This window comes from Hibiscus syriacus, unplaced genomic scaffold (assembly GCF_006381635.1).
Source record: "Hibiscus syriacus cultivar Baekdansim isolate YM2019G1 unplaced genomic scaffold, ASM638163v2 tig00112352_pilon, whole genome shotgun sequence".
Lineage (NCBI taxonomy): Eukaryota > Viridiplantae > Streptophyta > Magnoliopsida > Malvales > Malvaceae > Hibiscus > Hibiscus syriacus.
In genome coordinates, this window is record NW_024063312.1 from 98,255 (window position 1) to 116,789 (window position 18,535).

At 34.9% G+C, this 18,535-nt stretch overlaps 4 protein-coding genes across 7 annotated transcripts; 2 read left to right on the plus strand and 2 right to left on the minus strand.

Moving 5' to 3' along the window:
* The first annotated feature begins 417 nt into the window (after positions 1-417).
* On the plus strand, positions 418-9,397 carry LOC120178534 (serine/threonine-protein phosphatase 4 regulatory subunit 3-like). Of its 4 annotated transcripts, XM_039184347.1 has the most exons (24): positions 418-827; positions 1,669-1,749; positions 1,884-1,983; positions 2,092-2,176; positions 2,258-2,307; positions 2,677-2,756; positions 3,016-3,075; positions 3,496-3,595; positions 3,698-3,775; positions 4,467-4,534; positions 4,632-4,700; positions 4,780-4,857; positions 4,941-5,036; positions 5,188-5,258; positions 5,410-5,487; positions 5,609-5,702; positions 5,786-5,884; positions 6,611-6,828; positions 6,917-7,031; positions 7,711-7,842; positions 7,916-8,023; positions 8,102-8,211; positions 8,291-8,386; positions 8,482-9,397. In XM_039184347.1, the coding sequence occupies exons 1-24, from the start codon at positions 783-785 to the stop codon at positions 8,993-8,995; spliced, it is 2,625 nt and encodes an 874-aa protein (XP_039040278.1). In that variant the 5' UTR covers positions 418-782; the 3' UTR covers positions 8,996-9,397. The 4 variants fall into 4 exon arrangements, with proteins under 4 accessions (XP_039040278.1, XP_039040279.1, XP_039040280.1 ...); XM_039184348.1 differs by lacking the exon at positions 5,410-5,487; XM_039184349.1 differs by lacking the exon at positions 1,669-1,749.
* A 1,559-nt stretch (positions 9,398-10,956) lies between these two features.
* Positions 10,957-12,780, plus strand: LOC120178522 (outer envelope pore protein 16-2, chloroplastic-like). The gene is made up of 6 exons (XM_039184341.1): positions 10,957-11,082; positions 11,173-11,305; positions 11,423-11,454; positions 12,281-12,314; positions 12,406-12,473; positions 12,630-12,780. The coding sequence occupies exons 1-6, from the start codon at positions 10,957-10,959 to the stop codon at positions 12,771-12,773; spliced, it is 537 nt and encodes a 178-aa protein (XP_039040272.1). The 3' UTR covers positions 12,774-12,780.
* Positions 12,781-13,395: 615 nt separating this feature from the next.
* Positions 13,396-15,429, minus strand: LOC120178502 (histone-lysine N-methyltransferase ASHR2). Its single transcript, XM_039184328.1, has 2 exons — positions 15,328-15,429; positions 13,396-14,697 (listed from the first exon to the last, which is right to left on the minus strand). The coding sequence occupies exon 2, from the start codon at positions 14,677-14,679 to the stop codon at positions 13,501-13,503; it is 1,179 nt and encodes a 392-aa protein (XP_039040259.1). The 5' UTR covers positions 14,680-14,697; positions 15,328-15,429; the 3' UTR covers positions 13,396-13,500.
* Positions 15,430-16,076: 647 nt separating this feature from the next.
* Positions 16,077-18,399, minus strand: LOC120178519 (probable bifunctional TENA-E protein). Its single transcript, XM_039184338.1, has 3 exons — positions 18,180-18,399; positions 17,842-18,062; positions 16,077-16,506 (listed from the first exon to the last, which is right to left on the minus strand). Exons 1-3 carry the CDS (start codon positions 18,294-18,296, stop codon positions 16,191-16,193), a joined length of 654 nt encoding a protein of 217 aa, XP_039040269.1. The 5' UTR covers positions 18,297-18,399; the 3' UTR covers positions 16,077-16,190.
* Positions 18,400-18,535: the final 136 nt, after the last annotated feature.

Below are 18,535 nucleotides of genomic sequence, written 5' to 3' on the forward strand. Positions count from 1 at the left end.
TAATATTAGACGTTTACTAAAATATTATTTTTTTATCAAAAATTAAATAAAATTTATGATAAAAATAATATTTTATGTAACGTTTTATTGAATATGTTAAAAAATATTAACATTTTTTATAAGACGTTTCTTTATATGTATATTAAGTATGTCGTACAATCAAACTACCCGATAATTTGCACCTTTAAATCCTTTTGTCTGCACTATACGTGTCGAGTAATGATTGGTAAACGAAAACCACGTGTTGAGGGAATCTCTGTGCGTTTTTGATTGGATAGAGGAAAGAAAGCGCGTGAATATAGCAGAGACTGGAAAGGGGAAACTTGAATATGGTGAAATCGTAATTAAAATGAAAATCAAGCCTATATTACTAGAATCGCATTTGTTGCAGTCGTTTATATTATTGTAATTTATTTATTTTTTTGGTTTCCTTTTTCACTTATTGAAGGTCGGGGGAAGTGACAGGCACTTGCGCAGAAGATTGACAAAAGAACAAAAGAAATTGAGCGAGAGAGAGAGGGGGACAAGGGTGTTTGTTTCAGCTCTGTTAATGGCGGTTTAGGGTTTTCTGTTGATCCCTCTTCCAACAAGGAACCTTAATTTTCCCGCCTAATTTTACAAGAGCCCGCGCTTTTCTCTCTCTTCTCGTTTACCAAAAACCCTAATTCAAGATTGTCCCCAATCTCTCAATTTCAACTTATTTTTTTATTAAATTTCCACGAATCCTCGTGATTTTTCGGGTTTGGAAAAGTTTTTGTGATCGGAGAGCGAGAGAAGCTGCGATGGGCGCTCCAGAGAAATCTCAAGGGAACTCCAATTCGATTCAGGTCAGCTCAACACTGTTTTATATAAGCTTTGCTTGCAGCCACAGGATCGGTCTTTTTTTTTTTGTTAGTTCACTTCCAAAGATAAGTTAGGTATTAATCTACATAGTAAGTGAAGTTGCTTTCTTTCAATTAGTTTAACTTTATTTTTGGCTTCGTAGGTAGATGTGCCTTTCGTTTTCTTTTCTCTATACTCTTGTTCCGCAGTGTTATTTGTTAAATATGATTGGACTTTGAAGTGTATGGTGAAGTGGAATTGGCTTGAAGTGGGATACCAGTCAATTCTGTTCTCGGGCAGTTAGAGAATTTGGTTTTAAGTTGGCATTTCTGTGCGTTTTCATTGTAGGTTTTTTGTGATTCCAGTGTTTAATATATATACAGAATGTTGACAAGGGTGTGTTTTATTCGTCAATCAATGGATAATTATTTTACTTCAAATAGTTTTTGTTTACATAGCCAGCACATATTCCCAAAGAGGTATTGGAAGTAAGATATTAGTTGCAGTTGCTAGAAATTTCTGAATTACGGTAAGGGTGTTGTTCCATGGGTGAGTTACCAGATCTAAAATGCAAAAAGCAGTTGCACCATCGATAGAAACATCATGTGTAGGAGCAGAAGCATACAGATGGCCAATTGTTATCATAGGAAAAATAATTACCTGGGAAATTTTCTTAAGATGGGGGAGGATCATAAAGGTTATTAACTTATTATTTGTTGTCAGTTTGACAATGGACGAATAGCTTCTCAAGGTCTAACTTAATGTTAACGTGTCTGCATTATTTTAATTATATTGTCATTGACCTGACGAAAATCATTTTCTGCCCATGTTTATATATGAATTCAGCGAGTAAAGGTCTATCGTTTGAGTGAGAATGGTAAATGGAACGATCAAGGAACTGGACATGTCACTGTTGATTATTTGGAGGTTTGGTTCAAATCTTTTGGTTGTTTCTGTAGTTATCTTTTTTCTGCCTGATATACTGGATTTATTTTTGAAAATAATTTATTTAGATGACAATGTGTTATTGCTTTTAAATGAATGCACATGCTATAATTCAGAGATCAGAAGAGCTTGCTTTATTTGTTTTTGATGAAGAAGACAATGAGACTTTGCTTTTACACCGCATCAGACCTGATGACATTTACAGAAAGCAAGAGGGTATTTTTTCTGGCTTTGATAATAGCAAATATGCTGCTTTTTTTAACTGGATCATTTCGATTTTTTAATATTTCAGTTTGGTTGAATTCCATATGCATTTATCTTCAGATACAATCATATCATGGAGAGACTTAGAATTCTCTACAGACTTGGCACTTAGTTTTCAAGAGAACACGGGATGCTCTTACATATGGTAAGTAATTTTTAATTGTTTATGGATTGTTTCATGTTTTTTTGGTTTCTTTCTTGTTGAGTGTTTGCCATTCTATTGCAGGGACCACATTTGCAATGCTCAAAGAAATATGCATTTCAGTTCTCTTGACAGTAAGTACTTTTAATCTGATTGAAGTTAATCATAACTTCTTACTCCTTAATTTAATCAAACATTGCATCCTTGTAAATGGTTTAACTTTCTCACTGATTTATGTCCAAAATAGACTTCAAATTCAGTAAAAAAACGAGCTTTAAATTTATTAGCAAGTATTTTGGTTAATCTAATAATTTGTTTGGCTTCTTCCTTAGAAGTAGGAAGACGATCAATTAAATGCGATTTATTTCTTGAGTTGCTAGCGTGTTCTACCTTTGATCTAGACACCCATGCGACATTTTATATACTTTCTTATTAAGTTTATCATCTGAACAATTTTGAAATACAATCATGGATAATGTTTGTCTCATTTATGGTTATCGCAGATGAGATATTTCACACAATGAATAGCGAGTTGAGGGAGTTGCCTGCTGTGGAGCTTTCTACTCTTCCCATAATCCTCAAGGTTACTATGTTTTATTGGCTTCTCTTGATTGCCTTCTGTTTAGTTTTTTTTTATCATTTGTATTTTACCTTATGTAATAAGTATTTCTAATATATAGTACATTGACTATTTTCTTTTCCTTTTGGACAATATCATTTAAATTTCCTATATTTTATGCATACATTGATTGATTTTTCTTGGAAAGCTTTTCAGATATAACCTGCCCAGACAATACCTTTTTATATGATTATTCATTAAGTTAAGCATTTTTGTCCTGCAGACTGTGACTGAGAGTGGCCTTGCTGATCAGATACGGCTGACTGAACTTATATTGAATGATGTATTCTTTTAAACTTTGTTCTTGCTGACATTTTCTGTTTGTTATTTGTTCTCTATATAGATATTGTATATATATATTTTTAATTGCCGCTCATTTATCTATCTTAACGTTGGTGTTTCTGCCATATTTCAAATGTTGCTGTCTTATGAACCAAGTAATTTTGTTTTCTACTGGTTTCTCAACTTTCTGAGATTGTATCCTCTTGTTGATCTTCTATGTCATATGGAGAGAGATTAAAAATGTAACTATGATCTTGATTTCTTGTCCTTTTATATTTTTCCCTATGATGTCAAAATGTCAATTGTCATGTCTTCATCTTCAGTTATTTCTGTTTTAACTTTGTAGTTTAATTTCCTTTTTTTGATTTACCATCCATGTTAGTTTCTTAATATTTTTAGACCTGCTGAATTGAGTATGCAGCAAGATTTCTTCCAGAAGCTGATGGAGCTATTCAGAATCTGCGAGGACTTGGAAAACATAGATGGTCTTCACATGATATTCAAAATAATCAAGGGGATAAGTTAGTTCTTCTCACTTGAATGCTCTTATTTATTTGTTATAATTGCTTATATTTTACAAGTCATTCATGGGTATGTGATTTATGTTGTTGGCTGTTTTACAGTTTTGCTCAATAGTCCTCAAATTTTCGAGAAAATATTTGGGGATGAATTAATCATGGACATTATTGGTTCCCTTGAATGTAAGTCATATACCGTTCGTACATGGATTTATTATTGGTGACTACTGTTTGATTGAGTTCAATGTTTATTTTGCAAACTTGTATTATCGGCATAATACTTTTTATGCAAATAACTTTCTTATGTTTTGGGACTTTTTGAGAGTTCCTATGTTTCTTGTTCTTTTGCTTTCTCATTTCAAGTGTGTGGTTCTTTGTGTTGCTATTCTTTAACTCACTTATAAATTGTGACCTGCTATTTCTGAAACTAGAGTATTAGCTTCTACATAATAGCTTAATATTCTAAAACTTGCTCAGAACTGCTAAGATACTCGTACTGTTATGGCAAGTTTTGATGACGCATTTTTTATTGTTGTTATTGAGGAATGCATGTCAGCTTTTGCAAGTGATTGATAATGCATGTAATTTTTTACATGAATATTTAGGTGGATCAATCTATCTCTCATTGTTCATCAGGTTGAAGCTTCTCTAAGCTTGTGTTGTTTTCCTGTCTGTTGCTTCAAAATTGGATATTTTTCTGAGCTGGATGTTGGTTTGTCATTTAGTGTTTGATGCTTTACTTTGTTACATTCTGGATTTTCTGCTTATTCTTCATATGACGTTCTTTGTCTACATGCACCAGAATTGACGGTTTACTTGCTGGTTTATGTCATGTTCTTGTGAAGACTTAAGAAACTTTCTTCTTTGTTTGTAGATGACCCTGATGTTCCTCAGGTGCAACACTATCGGGCTTTTCTAAAAGAACATGTTGTTTTTAAAGTGGTAACGTATTCTTAAATGGGTGTTGATGAAGTTTAGATCAGGAAGAAAATCAAGGTGTGTTAAAAAAGATTTAATTTTATGATATCTGTTTTTACAGGCTATTCCAATTAAAAATCCCCTCGCCCTATCAAAGATACACCAGACATACAGAGTTGGTTATTTGAAGGTATGCATGTTGGATACTTGATTTATGAATCTTTCTCGTCTTTAATCATATAACTCTTGCTTTTCATTGGTTCTTTCAGGATGTTGTTTTGGCAAGGATATTAGATGAGGCCACAGCTGCCAGTCTCAATTCTATAATTCATTCAAACAATGCTATTGTAAGGTTTTTAGTGCCTTTTTTTATTATAAAAAATTGCCTTTTTTTGTTTTCATTTCAACTAATTGTGGTGTTGCATTGTAGGTTATTTCTATACTGAAGGATGACAGCACCTTTATTCAGGAATTGTTTGCAAGGTTGAGATCACCCACCACATCTACTGAATCAAAGAAAAATTTGGTAATTGTTGACATCGGGTTGAAGTTTCATTGTTTCATTTTTCATTTGGGCTTGAATATTTGTTGCTTGTGGCTGTTCTAACAGGTTTGGAATGTGGTTTATTCTGTTTGATTTGTGTCCAAATTAATCCTTCAGCTTATTTTTTTCATAGGTAACTTTCCTGCACGAATATTGTAATTTAAGCAAGAGCCTGCAAATGGTGCAGCTGCATCGACTATTTAGGTATTGTTTTCTACAAGTTAGATTCTCGTATGAGTATTGTTTTCCTGCTGTATCTTCATTCTTAAAACTAAACATTTCTCCATAACTATCATTTATACAATTAACTTTTTTGTATCTTATGGCTGAAGCGTCCATTTTTCAATTATTCTAGGGACCTTATCAATGAAGGCATTTTTGATATCATAGCTGATGTTCTTCAGAGTCCAGATAAAAAGCTTGTGCTAACTGGGTAATGGTGACATTTTTAATATTCTGCTTCAATCTTTATTTTTTTATCTCTCTGCACATTAACTTTTAGACTACATAAATTACTATGATTCCCTGACAATAGGTCTCCATAATGGTTGCAGGACAGACATCCTCATACTGTTCTTGAATCAGGATCCAAACCTTTTGCGGTCTTATGTAGTTCGCCAGGAAGGAATTCCACTTTTAGGACTTTTGGTATGTGTTTTATTCAAGTTTATTGTTAATATTGGTAAAAATAATGTGGAAATAGATGAACTAATGTAGTTATACACTTACAGGTTAAAGGTATGGTAACAGATTTTGGGGAGGCTATGCACTGCCGGTTTCTTGAAATTCTTCGCAGTTTATTGGATTCATTCACGTTGTCCGGAGCTCAGGTGCCTACTTTTGATATTTGATTTCTCTGTTCAAGTGTTATATTTTGGTAGATGGAAAATTTTAGACTCCTGTGCAACCTAAATACCAAAATAATTGGGGCATATTACTTCAGCCCTCTTCTACTCATCATAGTTCAAGGTTATGACTTTTGGATTTAGCTTAACCTTTTTTCTAAGCCATGTCTTGCATTACTGTACAAGGATGTGGTGCTGTTTTTAGAGAAGCAAAGACATATCAAATTAGATTCTAGGTATTTTTGCAACTTGCAGGATTAGAAAGTTGCAAGTTCCTGAATTTGGATCTTCATGCATATAGAGTGGCTTGTGTCTGTTCTCCCTTTTATGTCTATTTACCGCTATCAGACTCTAGCTGGCTTATGTTTGGTTTTCTTTGTTTTGTTGATCATTGAGATTTGTTGCCATATAGCTTACCAAGAAATCATGGCTGAAGAATGATTATCATGTGATTTTCATTTCTCATGTCTGTGTTATCTCGTCATGTGCTTTTCATACCTTATAGCTGTGTTATCATTGCATTGGTGTTCACAATAGTGTAGTTTATTTATGCAGGTGTAAAAAATTTGGATGTTGATTTGTGTTTTATTTTGGAAAAATTTCACTTAAACTTTCATGTAAGATTTAATTTATTTTCTCCATGTGGGGTTGGTTACTACTCTACTGAGTTCATTCATGTAAGTAATTGACCTTATATTGGTTTTGCTGCAGAGAGATACAATTATTGATATCTTTTACGAGAAGCATTTGGGGCAGCTAATTGATGTCATAATATTAGCATGTTCTTCTGATGTGACTGGCCAGTCGACCTGTAAATCAACAAGAAATGCTGGAAGAGTTGAAAGTCAAAATAGCACGAAGCCTGAAATTCTGTTAAGCATATGTGAATTGATGTGCTTCTGTGTTTTGCACCATCCTTGTGGAATAAAGTAATCTTTAAGCTACATTTTCTATTCATAAAAAGAAAATTGGCTTGTTAATGTGAGATGTTAATTACCTTATCTTCATTGTTTGCAGGTGTAATTTTCTCCTTAACAATGTTGTTGACAAAGTTTTGTTACTGACACGGAGAAGGGAAAAGTACTTGGTAGTTGCTGCAGTTCGCTTTGTTCGCACTATTCTCTCTCGTCATGTAAGTTAATTTGTTTTAAGCTTTGAAAGAAATATCATATGCTGTCTGGACCCTAACACCTTTAGAACCAGAAATGGCAATGAAGATAAAATGAATTTGAGATATGGAGGGTGTGTGTATGTCGCCATAACTTTTCATTTTTTCTGTAGTATTTATTTCGGACTCTTATATGATACAGACGTGTCCTAGAATCTAGTAGATGCTTACCATGTCTGACACATAGTTTGCTGGTTTATGGCAGATCTTCTGCTACCGCCCACCGGTGTCTACTGGTGTCATTTAAGATGGCACATTTTAATTAATTATTAAGCTATTATTCTTGTTTGTGCCATTGATATCCAGCTCGAAGGGTATAAAATTTATAGTGGGGCAGAATGTGCATATATTATTTTTTTATAAGAAAATGTACATATATTATAACCTTTTAAAATATTTTTCACTCACTGGGCTTGCTGTACCTGTTATATTTGTTCCTTTTTCCCCCTTCACTTTTTATGCGTTTGCAATTTCTCCCAGTCTGGTAAAATTTTCCCCTTATTTTAATAAGGAAAAACCATCACTTCATAAACAATTTGTTATGATTGTTTTTCTTTTCTTTTTTGCAAATTAGCATTTTTCTGGCTGGTCGATTGAGTCTGTTACATGTTTTAACTAGTTGAATTATGTTATCATCTTGCAGGATGAACATCTGATAAATCATTTTGTTAAGAACAACCTGCTTAAACCAGTTATAGAGGCTTTTGTTGCTAATGGAAATCGTTACAATGTGCTGAACTCTGCAGTCTTGGAACTTTTTGAATATATCCGCAAGGTAAATACTAATCCCGCACTTGGATCTTAGACATTTCTGGAAGATTCTGTCTGATAATGACTGTTTCTTGCAGGAAAACATGAAATTATTGGTTAGATATGTTGTTGATTCATTTTGGGATCAGTTGGCTAAGTTTGAGAAATTGGCTTCTGTTCACTCTTTGAAAGTTAAATACGAGCAGGTATTCTAGTTCCGGACCAATTTTGCAACTGAGATTTTTAGATATAGAGCTTCTTCCACCTGATTTGTCTGTTTGCAGTGCTTGGAAAATTCTGGACCAAAAATGAATGTTAATGCACCAGACCCTAGAAAACGGATTGATGATCGTGCTTTGGAGAAAGAGGAGGAAGACTATTTCAATGGGGACAGGTATGCTTTTGTCAACAGATGAGTTGGCACTTTCCCTCTAAACCATGCCCCCGATATTGATTGAATGTGATGTATACAGTGATGAAGATGATGCAGCATCCGCATCTTGTCCTCAGAAAGTGCAGTCTCAGCCTGTTTCATCCAATGGAGTTGAGGCCAGTCACTCATCATCAAGGTATTTTTAATGATCTCATCCTAGAGGATTGATTACTAAAATTGGCTTATTGTGTGTTTGGGTTCATAATTTATGTGTTCAATTTGATTTTGTAGTCCGAGATCTGGTGGACTTGTTGACTATGACGATGATGATGACTATAAGCCATCCCCTCCCAGGAAGCAGACTGAAACCTCGGAAGAAGATGAAGGAACCATGGAGTCCCTTAGGTTGAAGCGTAAGCTGAATCCCAAGGAGCATGAGCTAGTCAAGAAGCAACGGTTGGGGAAAAGCTCAAAGTCAAAAGGTAGCGTATTTGCGGCTTTGTGTTCAACATTAAGCCAGGCCGTGTTGCCTGGTAAGAAAACTGCAAATGCCGTGCATTTATCTACCCAATCAGCCGAGGGATACGAAGGCTCAGGTGAGGAAAATCATCTGGAGAAGGAATCAAGCAGTCCCAGATATTCTGATGGCAATAGTTCAGAAGAGGACAACCATACAGAAAAAGAACCTCCTAGGAACTGTTCAGATCACCTGCATAGCCCCTCAGACAATAGACAATTAAGTGCAGAAGACTCATCGTTGATACCACCAAAATCGTCACCTGAAATGGCTGTAAATGGATCATAAATTATAGTCCAACAATAATTGTCCGGCATTGAAACGTGTTCTAGTTTGTTTTATTCGACTCATCGATGTGTTGTTGAATAAAACAGTCTTGGGGCTACCAAAGAAAAACAGTGGACATAGATTCACAGAAAGAGAAAGCAGACAAGTTATCGGAGGGGAGGGGACAACGATCGTGTATAGTGCTGCCACCGGAAGGCTCGAAGAAATATACTCAATAACATGCCACGGCCAAGTAAGTCCACAAAGCCCTTTCAGATGTTGTGAGCTGCCCCTAGACTGTTGCATTTGTAAAACGTTGCCCGTTTTGTCGCATTTTTGTTATATTTCTTTGAATCTGTTCTTGTCATATTTAAAGAGCTTTATGAATCGATTTTGGGGAAGTAATAGTTTCCCTTTTGTTCAGTTTTGTGGTGTGTCTGACTTTCAACTGTGTTGTAGATATATATTGAGAGGGTTTAGGATGATGGGTTATTAAGCAACCCAAATTTTCTTAATTTGTAGCTGAAAACCCCATTATTTATATAGGGCACTTGTAAATTATTACTATTCTTTTGTTTCGGATAAAATACACTGGAGACCATTTAAATAAGTAATTTATCATTAATTTTTTCAAAAGCTATAAAATCATCATTATATTAATAAAAAAATTGAGGTGTTTCATTTTAACCAAAGGTTTTAACGTTCAAATATTTGGAAACACAACCATAAATGCTTAAAAGTAAATTATAAATTCCATCGTTCAACTTTTTTCTCTTTCATTATGGTCATAAAGTTTATAATTTTTTAATTTACTCATAGTTTTTGACCACTTTGCTGTTAAATACATTAAATAATGTTATGATTGATATTTGTAATGATCTCAAAATTTTTATTGATCTTTTTTTTAGGATGGAATCTTTTAAATCTCAATGGTTGGGAGGTGGAGAATGGGATAAATTATATAATTTGATTAGACGGTTAATATTATAGATTAAAATAATTTAAAGTTTCACAAATTTTAAAATGGTTATCAAAAAATGAAACTAACATAGCGATGGAAAATGATGATATTAATTCGTCGGTATCTTCAGTAGTTAGAGAATGGTAAGTTGGACGAGAACATGACATAATTGAAATTGTATAATTTTTATCTAGGAGAATAAAATAAAATAAAATAAAACAAAATGAATGATATGTATTGTTATATTATGTTATTATTTTGTTAATAATTTAACGCTCGAGTGATTAAGATAAAATTAAATTTAAAGTTTATGGATTAAAACTAAATGTTAATAATTAAAATAAAATTAAGATTAAAGTGACGTGGTAAAATCTATAACTTATCCATATTTAATTTTGAGGGTAAATTACACATTTAGTATTTAAAGTATAACTTTTGTTCTATTTTGATATCTAATTTTTTTAAAATCATATCTAACGTTTAGTTTAATGTATATTTTATTTTCTAATGATGACATAGTATTATATTATGGAGAGATGTCAACATCACCATTAACTTTTAACTATAGTTACAAAAATGAAACATAAACTAAATATTATGTATGCTTTTGAAAATAAAATAAAATTTGAGTATGAAAACAGAATAAAAGTAATAATTTAAATATTAAACATGTAATTTACCTATAAAGTCATAAATTACACTAATCTAAAAGTAATCTGACTAGCCGAATTTAAATATAATAATTTGAGCAAAGAAGTGCATGCACATTTGGGCTTTCGGTGCGCGATAATAGGTGGCGAAAACATAGAAGCAGAGAATGCCACATGCATGAGACATGCAACCTCTTACCAACACGTCTTCTTCTACCTCTTGTCCTCTTCTTCTTTCTTCAATATATCTCAAACCCTACCCCCTCTACTTCCTTCTTCACTCATCAGCTTCAGCAAGTCCATCATTAGTACTGTTATTAACTAGAAAACTCAGAAAAAAAAAGAAAGAAAAAAAACGTAAAACCAAAACGATGGGCAGTAACTTGGAGAAAAGGTCTGAGCTTTATGAACTGCGTAGCTTCGAAAAAGGTGGATTCTTCTTCGATCTCGGTCACCCTCTCAACCGTGTTGCTGATAGCTTTGTCAAAGCTGCTGGCGTACGTATACACATAGATGTTTATGTGCTTGTGTTTGAAAAAAAAACCCAATGAAACTATACGATGTTTGTCGCTGGTTTGAATTTGCAGATTGGTGCTATTAAGGCTGTTGCCAGAGAGGGTTGCCATGTAGCTCTTGAAGGAAGTAGGTCAAGTAGTTACCCTGATCTCACTGCTTCCAGAGCTCAGAACAATAAGAAGCATCCCTTCCCTTATCTCAGAGGTACCTTCAAATGCTTGCTCGCCGATGATACTTTCTTTATCCATTTTTTGGACTCGATTGGGTATTTTGATTGCTGGTTAAAGTTTAAATTATCATTGCTTTATACGTGGTTTGCAGGAGAAACAAATAGAGATTCCCTCGAAGCAATGGTGAGTTCTTAATTTCTCCTAAAATCATAATGCTGTATGCCTCTCTGTATTCATTTCCGTGTTTATGGGCTTTGTTGAGCTAATCTAGATCTCAGCGTTTGACTTTATTATCTCTATATGTTATGGACTCGCCTTGAATGTTATATAAAAGTAAGAATTCGACAGCGACCGAACCAAGATCGGACATCGGAAGGGGTCAAATTACTTGACTTCAAAAATACAAGAACTTGTTAAGTATTTGAACTCAAAATTTGAGGGAGCAAAACCTGATTTGTCTAATATTGGAGGAGTCAAATTGATGAACTTCAGAAAAACAAGGGTTTACTGAATATTTAAACTCAAAATCTGAGGGCAAGACCTAATTTGTCTAAATAGAGACTCTGCTCTTTTTTAGTTCCGTCCCTGATGTCCGTTTAAATTCAGAGGATCATGCTATTACTCATGTTCATATCCGAGCATGATTGAATACATTCTTTTCATTTTCATATATTTGGAGTGTATGTATATACACACGCCTTATATTCTTATTTACACAAGAGTTGCACTTTTAGAGCTAAGCTAGGTCTCAGCGTTGGACTTGGCTTGAACGTTGCATAAAAGTACGTGTCCAAAGGATCGCACTGTTTCGCTATTCATCGTCTGAATTGTACTAGTATTCGTGTTCATATCCGAACCCCCTTTTTCTCCTAATATACTTGGAATATGCACCTTAATATTCTTATCCAGGTGTGAGTTTATATTCATGTCCATAACCGAATACGTGTTTCATCCTAATTTTGTGTGTGTTGATTGCCAAATTAATTACTTGTTACGACTTATAAAACAGGTGAAGAGCACCGGAAAAGAATCGCTCGAGTGGGGTAAGTTTTTAGTTCCGAAAGCTGGTTGTTTTATAAGTAGTTGATTTGCAAATGCTTCATTTCAAATAAACTATTAATCGGTTGCATACAGGGCTGGCTGCCGGATTATATTCAGGTATCACATATGGCCTACGAGAGGCTCGTGGCACTCACGACTGGGTAAGAACCTAAAATAGACCCGACTCGAAAAATCAAAGCTTCATCCTGATTAATCCGATCTTGAAACATCTCGAACTAGATTAGACTTGAAAAGTCGGGATCGTAATAGAATTTACTGCTCGACAAGCATTGACAATGACATCATTATTGGTGCAGAAAAACAGTGCAGCTGCGGGGGCACTTACAGGGATGACAGTGGCACTCACATGCCGAGAAGGTTCCCATGAGCACCTGTTGCAATGCGCTATCACCGGAGCCGCCATCTCCACGGCGGCGAATATTCTGACAGGAATATTTTAAAACCTTTGGTCTTCGTTATGTAATATAAAACTGTCTTTGGCGTGAAATGTGTTGGCGTTTTTCTTATTTTCCATCCCCATTTTAGAGGCCTTTTTTGCTTTATGTTTCTCTCCTCTTTAATTATTAACATCAAATTCTGTTTAGATTATTTTAGTTTGATCGTTCAAGTAACGATGGTTGGCTTTTTATTTTAAAATAGAATTATATCAAATTTATTCATCTTCTTTTGAAATTGAACATGGCAGTATATATTATTATAAGCTCAATAATAGAGAGTTTTGAAATAGTTACACAATGTAAAAATCATAGGATATTATTATACCGATGGGGATGATTTTAGAATAATAATATAATTATTTTTATATTTAAAAATAATTATTATATATTATAATATTTTTATATTTAATTATGTATTTATTCCACTTAATAAAAACGAGAATTCAGAATCATATATAATATAATTAATCTTTATATATTTAAAGATAATTATTATAACGTTTTAATATTCAATTGTGTACTTGTTTTTTAGAATCAGAATTATGTATGTACTAAATTTTGAGTTCAATTTCGAATTCAGAATCCACAGAGCAGGTCAGTTGACGTTGAAAAAAGGATATGAGATTTAGGAGACAGAGTGTGAAGCTCTGGTGAAAACAATCATATAATAAAGACAACAGATTATTGCATCTATGGTGGAAGTTTACAACAATACCCTGTCCTAAGGTTATCACTCATCGTCTTCATTCTTTAGGTTGCCACAAACATTACATTCCAAAACTTTAGACGGAATATCATCGGACGGCGGCAATGGCGCAAGCGTGCCCCCACAGTTCTCACGGTTACACATGTATCTCACAAAGAAATAAGCGTGAGGAAAATCAGCTTCTCCTCCTTCAGCTCCTTGTTCCAAGTCGGAGCTCATCATTTCTTCATTGCCCTCATCCATGATCTCCTCACCCTCTTCCTCCTCGACGTTCCCGTTATCGCTAATGTCTTCCGCTTCGTTATCTGACCAATTAGCCTCAACCTTGCATCGGTCACAGTCGCAGATAAAACCATAGTCCTCGGCCAATCTCTTCTGTCTGGCCGAGTAGTTAAGATTGACAGGGAAATAACTCAAGCAAATCTCCCTACCTTGGGGAACATCATGAATCATCCTAACAATGAAGTCGGTATTCCTCTCCGGAGCCGAGTCGAGGTAATCGAATCTGCAGGCATTAGGAAGACAATCATGGTTGAAGAAAGAAGCCTTGGGATAGATTCCGTAAGCACGGACGGATCTCAGACCATCTTGTTGTAGAGAGATAGGTTCCATCAAGCCAAAAGCATTCAGTTTATCTTTTGCCAATAGAGCGGCCGTGAGTTCAATAGTAATCGATAAAGAAGGCGGAGGACAGATGGATGAAATGAGAGAATGCAGGAATTGGACGGCAGAAGCATCAGAAGGGGAATCCTGGCCTTGAAGAGAAAGCAAAACCTGGAAATCCGAGGGGGAAACAATGGCTAGGTTATACGCAGCTATAAGAAACCGTGCTTGTACTTGACGTTCGAGAGGTTGAGAAACAAGTGAAGAGCAGTCCCGAAGACGACCAAGAGCTTGGCAAACCCAAGGTGTATGAGAGGAGGCTGTTGCTGCAGTTAGGCAATTACTGCAAAAGAGATGATGATGGGAACATGACGGACACGGCATTACATTCGATGACGACAAGGAGAGTGTCCTAAAGCAATTGTCACAATAAGAGGCTGAAGATTGAGGTTTAACTAACGGAAACGCAGAGTAAACAACGATAGGAGAATCCCTGAGAACGATTTGCCCCGCCTTCAAAGGTTGCGACGCAACGAGAGCCCTTCCTCTCCCTTCTATCTCTACTAACCTTAAAGCAGAATCCGAATCAGCTGTCAACATCCTTTTTTACTTCCCACTGCAAACATTAAAAAAAAAACTTCAACAAAGTTCATAATCCACAGTGCTGCAAATAATACACAAGGCCCTGTACTATGCATTTTTGGTGAATTTAATCCCTCTACAGTAATTTGATATTTTTTAGTCCTCCCACAGTCCACTTTGCTTTTTTCTTAAACACATCTTGGCAAATTTTATATGGTTGGATAATCTTTTTGCACTTGTAAAAAAAAAGAGAGATAAGGGTCTGTGCAAAACAGAATTCTTTTCTACAATTTTCACTTTAGATCAATCTCCGATTATTCTATCAACTACGAATTGGTCTAGTGAGATAATGGTCTGTGCAGTATCCGATTGGAATCAATCTCTGCAGTATCCTATATGAATATCAAGCTATTGACCAACAAAACAATGGTGGTAAAAAAACTAAAAAAATCAGCCAAAAAACACAAAGAATTCACCAAATTCATAAATGAAAACAAAAAGCATTTTTTGAAAAAAATATGGGTATCGAGTGAAGATTATATAAATCTAAAACCGTAGTATAAACAAACAGCAACATGTTCCTAGATATCCCAAAGTAATCAACCCAAAGAGGATAAGAGATTTATTTTTTATGAAAAAGAAAAGTTGAAGGAGATGAGTTGTTACCTAAGTTCTTGCGCTGAGATAACCAGCGTACGATATTCGTTCAGTTTTCGATTCTTCAGTTGCAGAAAGCAGCCACTGATGAATGCTCGCTGGGTTCTTCTAGCTAGGTTACTGAGGTTTAAAGCACTTAAACCTGTTGTGCTACTCGTTTTCTTAATGGGTTGGGTTTCACTAAAGAGAAGCCCTTGGCTACCATGTAGTGATTTTTTTGGCTTAATACCCACTTTAGCCCCTTTATTTTAATAAATATTTTACTTCACCCTTTACAATAAATTTATTTTCTTAACTTTTAATTCATTATAATTTTAATATCGGTATGATTTCCTTTGAAAAATGATGATATGTTCCAATCAAATTCTACCCATGTAAAAAGGTAATTATAAAACATTTATCATACATGACATAACTTGATTGGACTACATGTCTTCTTTATTGAAAAAAGTAAGAAAAAAAACTAAATTATTAATGAGTCTGAGTAAAAATTTCACAAATGTTGATAGATTTAATGATTGTTATATAAAAAATTGATAAAATATTATCATAATTTTATAATATTTCGATAAAATTTTACGGTAATTTTAAAGCAATTCAATGTATATATTGATAGCTTTATGACAATTTAACAAATTTACTGAAGATTTTATGATTTCTGATGATTCAATAGTCAAAATAATTATTTAAATATAGTTCAATGACCATGAGTGTACTTTACCTAATATAAAACTACATGCAGATAGCAGACATCCATGTACTAATAATGCTTACGATATCATAATGCTTTCAAGATCCCAAAGGCAAAGCATGCAACCAACTCTCAGAGATTTTACAAGCTAATTTCTATTCACTTCTAGGGGAAAAGAGGTTCAGGTTCCTCCATGGCTCATATTCCAGAACTCAACTTCATATTCGAGAACTTGCAGGAACGTTGCTTCAGCTTTCGTGATGGCATCATCGGAGGCATTTTCTAGCTGTCGGTCGGCGATTTTTCTGAGGGAATTACAGTACTCGGCGAACCCTTGGTTTCCCCATCTTTGGCATGTTTCTTTGAGTTCTGGTGCGGTTTTACTGTCTTCTTCCAAGCAGTGCGCGAAACTCTCTTGATAGACGGTTTCGATCGCCCAAAATGCAACGATTGCAACGGTGTATTCGACTTCTGGGCTTGTTAAGCTCTCGAGAAATCTGCAACAGCTCAAAGCATATCGATGACACTACAAGTCTGAGACGAGCTTAAGGATGGAAAAACAAGTAATGATGAGAATATATATGCACGACTCAATGCACGATAATGATGTCTACGACGCTACGAGTTGGACATGGGCTTAATGATAGAATGCGCATAAAAACAGAACATACGAGTTTGACACGGCCTTAATGATAGAAAACACACAAACACAGAACATACATGCACAGCTTAACACACATTTACGATATCTACGACGATATATACGACACTACACGTTGACACAGGCTTAATAATGGAAAACACATAAACACACAGAACATATATGCACAGCTCAAGGCATATCTAGGACACTACTGACAAGGACTTAAGGACAGAAAACCTGTAATGCAAAGAACATTATGCACAGCAGTGAGCAGACACTTCAAATTCGACACAGGTTTACAAAGGGCAATCAAGTAACTAAAGAAGGGGTTACCTCCTCGTAATTTCAATTCGGTTCTTGAATTCGAGTTCAAGAGACTTGTTCGATACCAGTAACTTCTAACAACGATAGTGTTCATTCCATAAGTCATCCGAATCAATCGCACCAAGCCTCGCCATATCTTCAAAGATCTTAACATGCATATATATATATATATATATATATATCTTTTCAAGGAATAAGTGTCTGGGAATTCAACTGAGGAAGCCTTTTTCTATTAGAGATGAACCCAAAGATGATCAAGCAAACACTATACCATTGGAATAACAATATCAAGCAAACACTATACCATTGGAATAACAATAACTATGCCATTGTGCAGGGGTAACAAGGATAAGAAGTCGGCAACTAACAAGCAAGCAACGATGCTCCGATTCTTCATTTTCCCCCCACAAAATCCTTATGCCCACCTAGACAGCTTTGTTGGATGCATATCTCGATATGTATCTAACATGAATATGATAGTACGATTCTCCAAATATATGAAGAAGAAACTTCTATAAGAATTCAAATATATGTTGAACACTCACTCTAAAGTCCAAGTAACACCACACCGACAATGAACTGTCCTTATCTATGTTCGAGTATGAAAATATGGTCATCTAGGAATCCTCAAAATACATGAAAAAACTTAAAAGAAATCAAACATACTCGTACTCGTAGCAAATCCGATTCAGAGTAACAGAGGTCCTAACCATCAACAATCACGAAATTGTTCAAATCAATACAAATTTCCACCCTCTTATGCCACTAAAATGAAAAACGAAATTCAAGGCAATGACCAAAACATGGATAATCAAAACAACAAACACTAGGTAAACAACATACACATATACATATAAGAAATTACCTGCAGTATTCTTGATTAGCTTTCTGAGGAACAATATTTGAGAGCTGAACACCCCACTTAGAAGCTTCTTTCTTGAACCAAGAAATCTCATCATTTAAAGCAGACACACCACCTAGTATCACTTCAACATCATTATCACGATCATTTGATTCTTTCCAAGCTTTAATCAACACACTCGCTATAAACGGCACAAAAGCTCTAACAAATATGTAATCTTGCCCCTGAAAAATTCATATGAATCCAAAACAACCATATTTCCATATAAAACCCCATAATTTTTCTGCAGTTGGAATGCAATTAAGCATGGAAATAGCAAGAATCAAAGATCAGATCAGCACCAGCCATGTTTTGAAGGCGGAAATATCGATGTTCCCATCTCGAATGGCGTGGATTAAAGAGTGTCTAGTGGCTCCAACGTACAATAAACGATGCTTCCTCAGCCATGTCTCGGTCATGGTGATCTTTGCCACTGGAAGTGCTGGTTTTTGAGACTTTCTTTGAATTTTCCTGCTTCTAAGTTACTGAACTGCTTGTTCTTTCTCCTTCCTTTTTCCAATACTCTAAAACATTATCGACTGGACTTGTAAATTCGGATATGTTATTTCGAGTTCTAAAGTCTTCTAACTATATAAAGTTCAGGATATTTTGGGGTTTGGCCAGAGAGATAAATATAGGTCGGATTTTTAATATATTA

What these genes read in the sequence shown, in the direction of transcription:
- LOC120178534 (XM_039184347.1), top strand. Translation starts at nt 783, where the DNA reads ATGGGCGCTCCAGAGAAATCTCAAGGGAACTCCAATTCGATTCAG. An exon ending in CTCTTCCCATAATCCTCAAG is followed by an intron (nt 2,757 to 3,015) that starts GTTACTATGTTT and finishes TTTGTCCTGCAG; the next exon opens with ACTGTGACTGAGAGTGGCCT. An exon ending in TTTTTGAATATATCCGCAAG is followed by an intron (nt 7,843 to 7,915) that starts GTAAATACTAAT and finishes TGTTTCTTGCAG; the next exon opens with GAAAACATGAAATTATTGGT.
- LOC120178522 (XM_039184341.1), top strand. Translation starts at nt 10,957, where the DNA reads ATGGGCAGTAACTTGGAGAAAAGGTCTGAGCTTTATGAACTGCGTAGC. An exon ending in TCCCTTCCCTTATCTCAGAG is followed by an intron (nt 11,306 to 11,422) that starts GTACCTTCAAAT and finishes CGTGGTTTGCAG; the next exon opens with GAGAAACAAATAGAGATTCC. An exon ending in GAGATTCCCTCGAAGCAATG is followed by an intron (nt 11,455 to 12,280) that starts GTGAGTTCTTAA and finishes CTTATAAAACAG; the next exon opens with GTGAAGAGCACCGGAAAAGA.
- LOC120178502 (XM_039184328.1), bottom strand. Translation starts at nt 14,679, where the DNA reads ATGTTGACAGCTGATTCGGATTCTGCTTTAAGGTTAGTAGAGATAGAA.
- LOC120178519 (XM_039184338.1), bottom strand. Translation starts at nt 18,296, where the DNA reads ATGACCGAGACATGGCTGAGGAAGCATCGTTTATTGTACGTTGGAGCC. An exon ending in CCGCCTTCAAAACATGGCTG is followed by an intron (nt 18,063 to 18,179) that starts GTGCTGATCTGA and finishes TGAATTTTTCAG; the next exon opens with GGGCAAGATTACATATTTGT. An exon ending in GCTAATCAAGAATACTGCAG is followed by an intron (nt 16,507 to 17,841) that starts GTAATTTCTTAT and finishes GAGCTGTTGCAG; the next exon opens with ATTTCTCGAGAGCTTAACAA.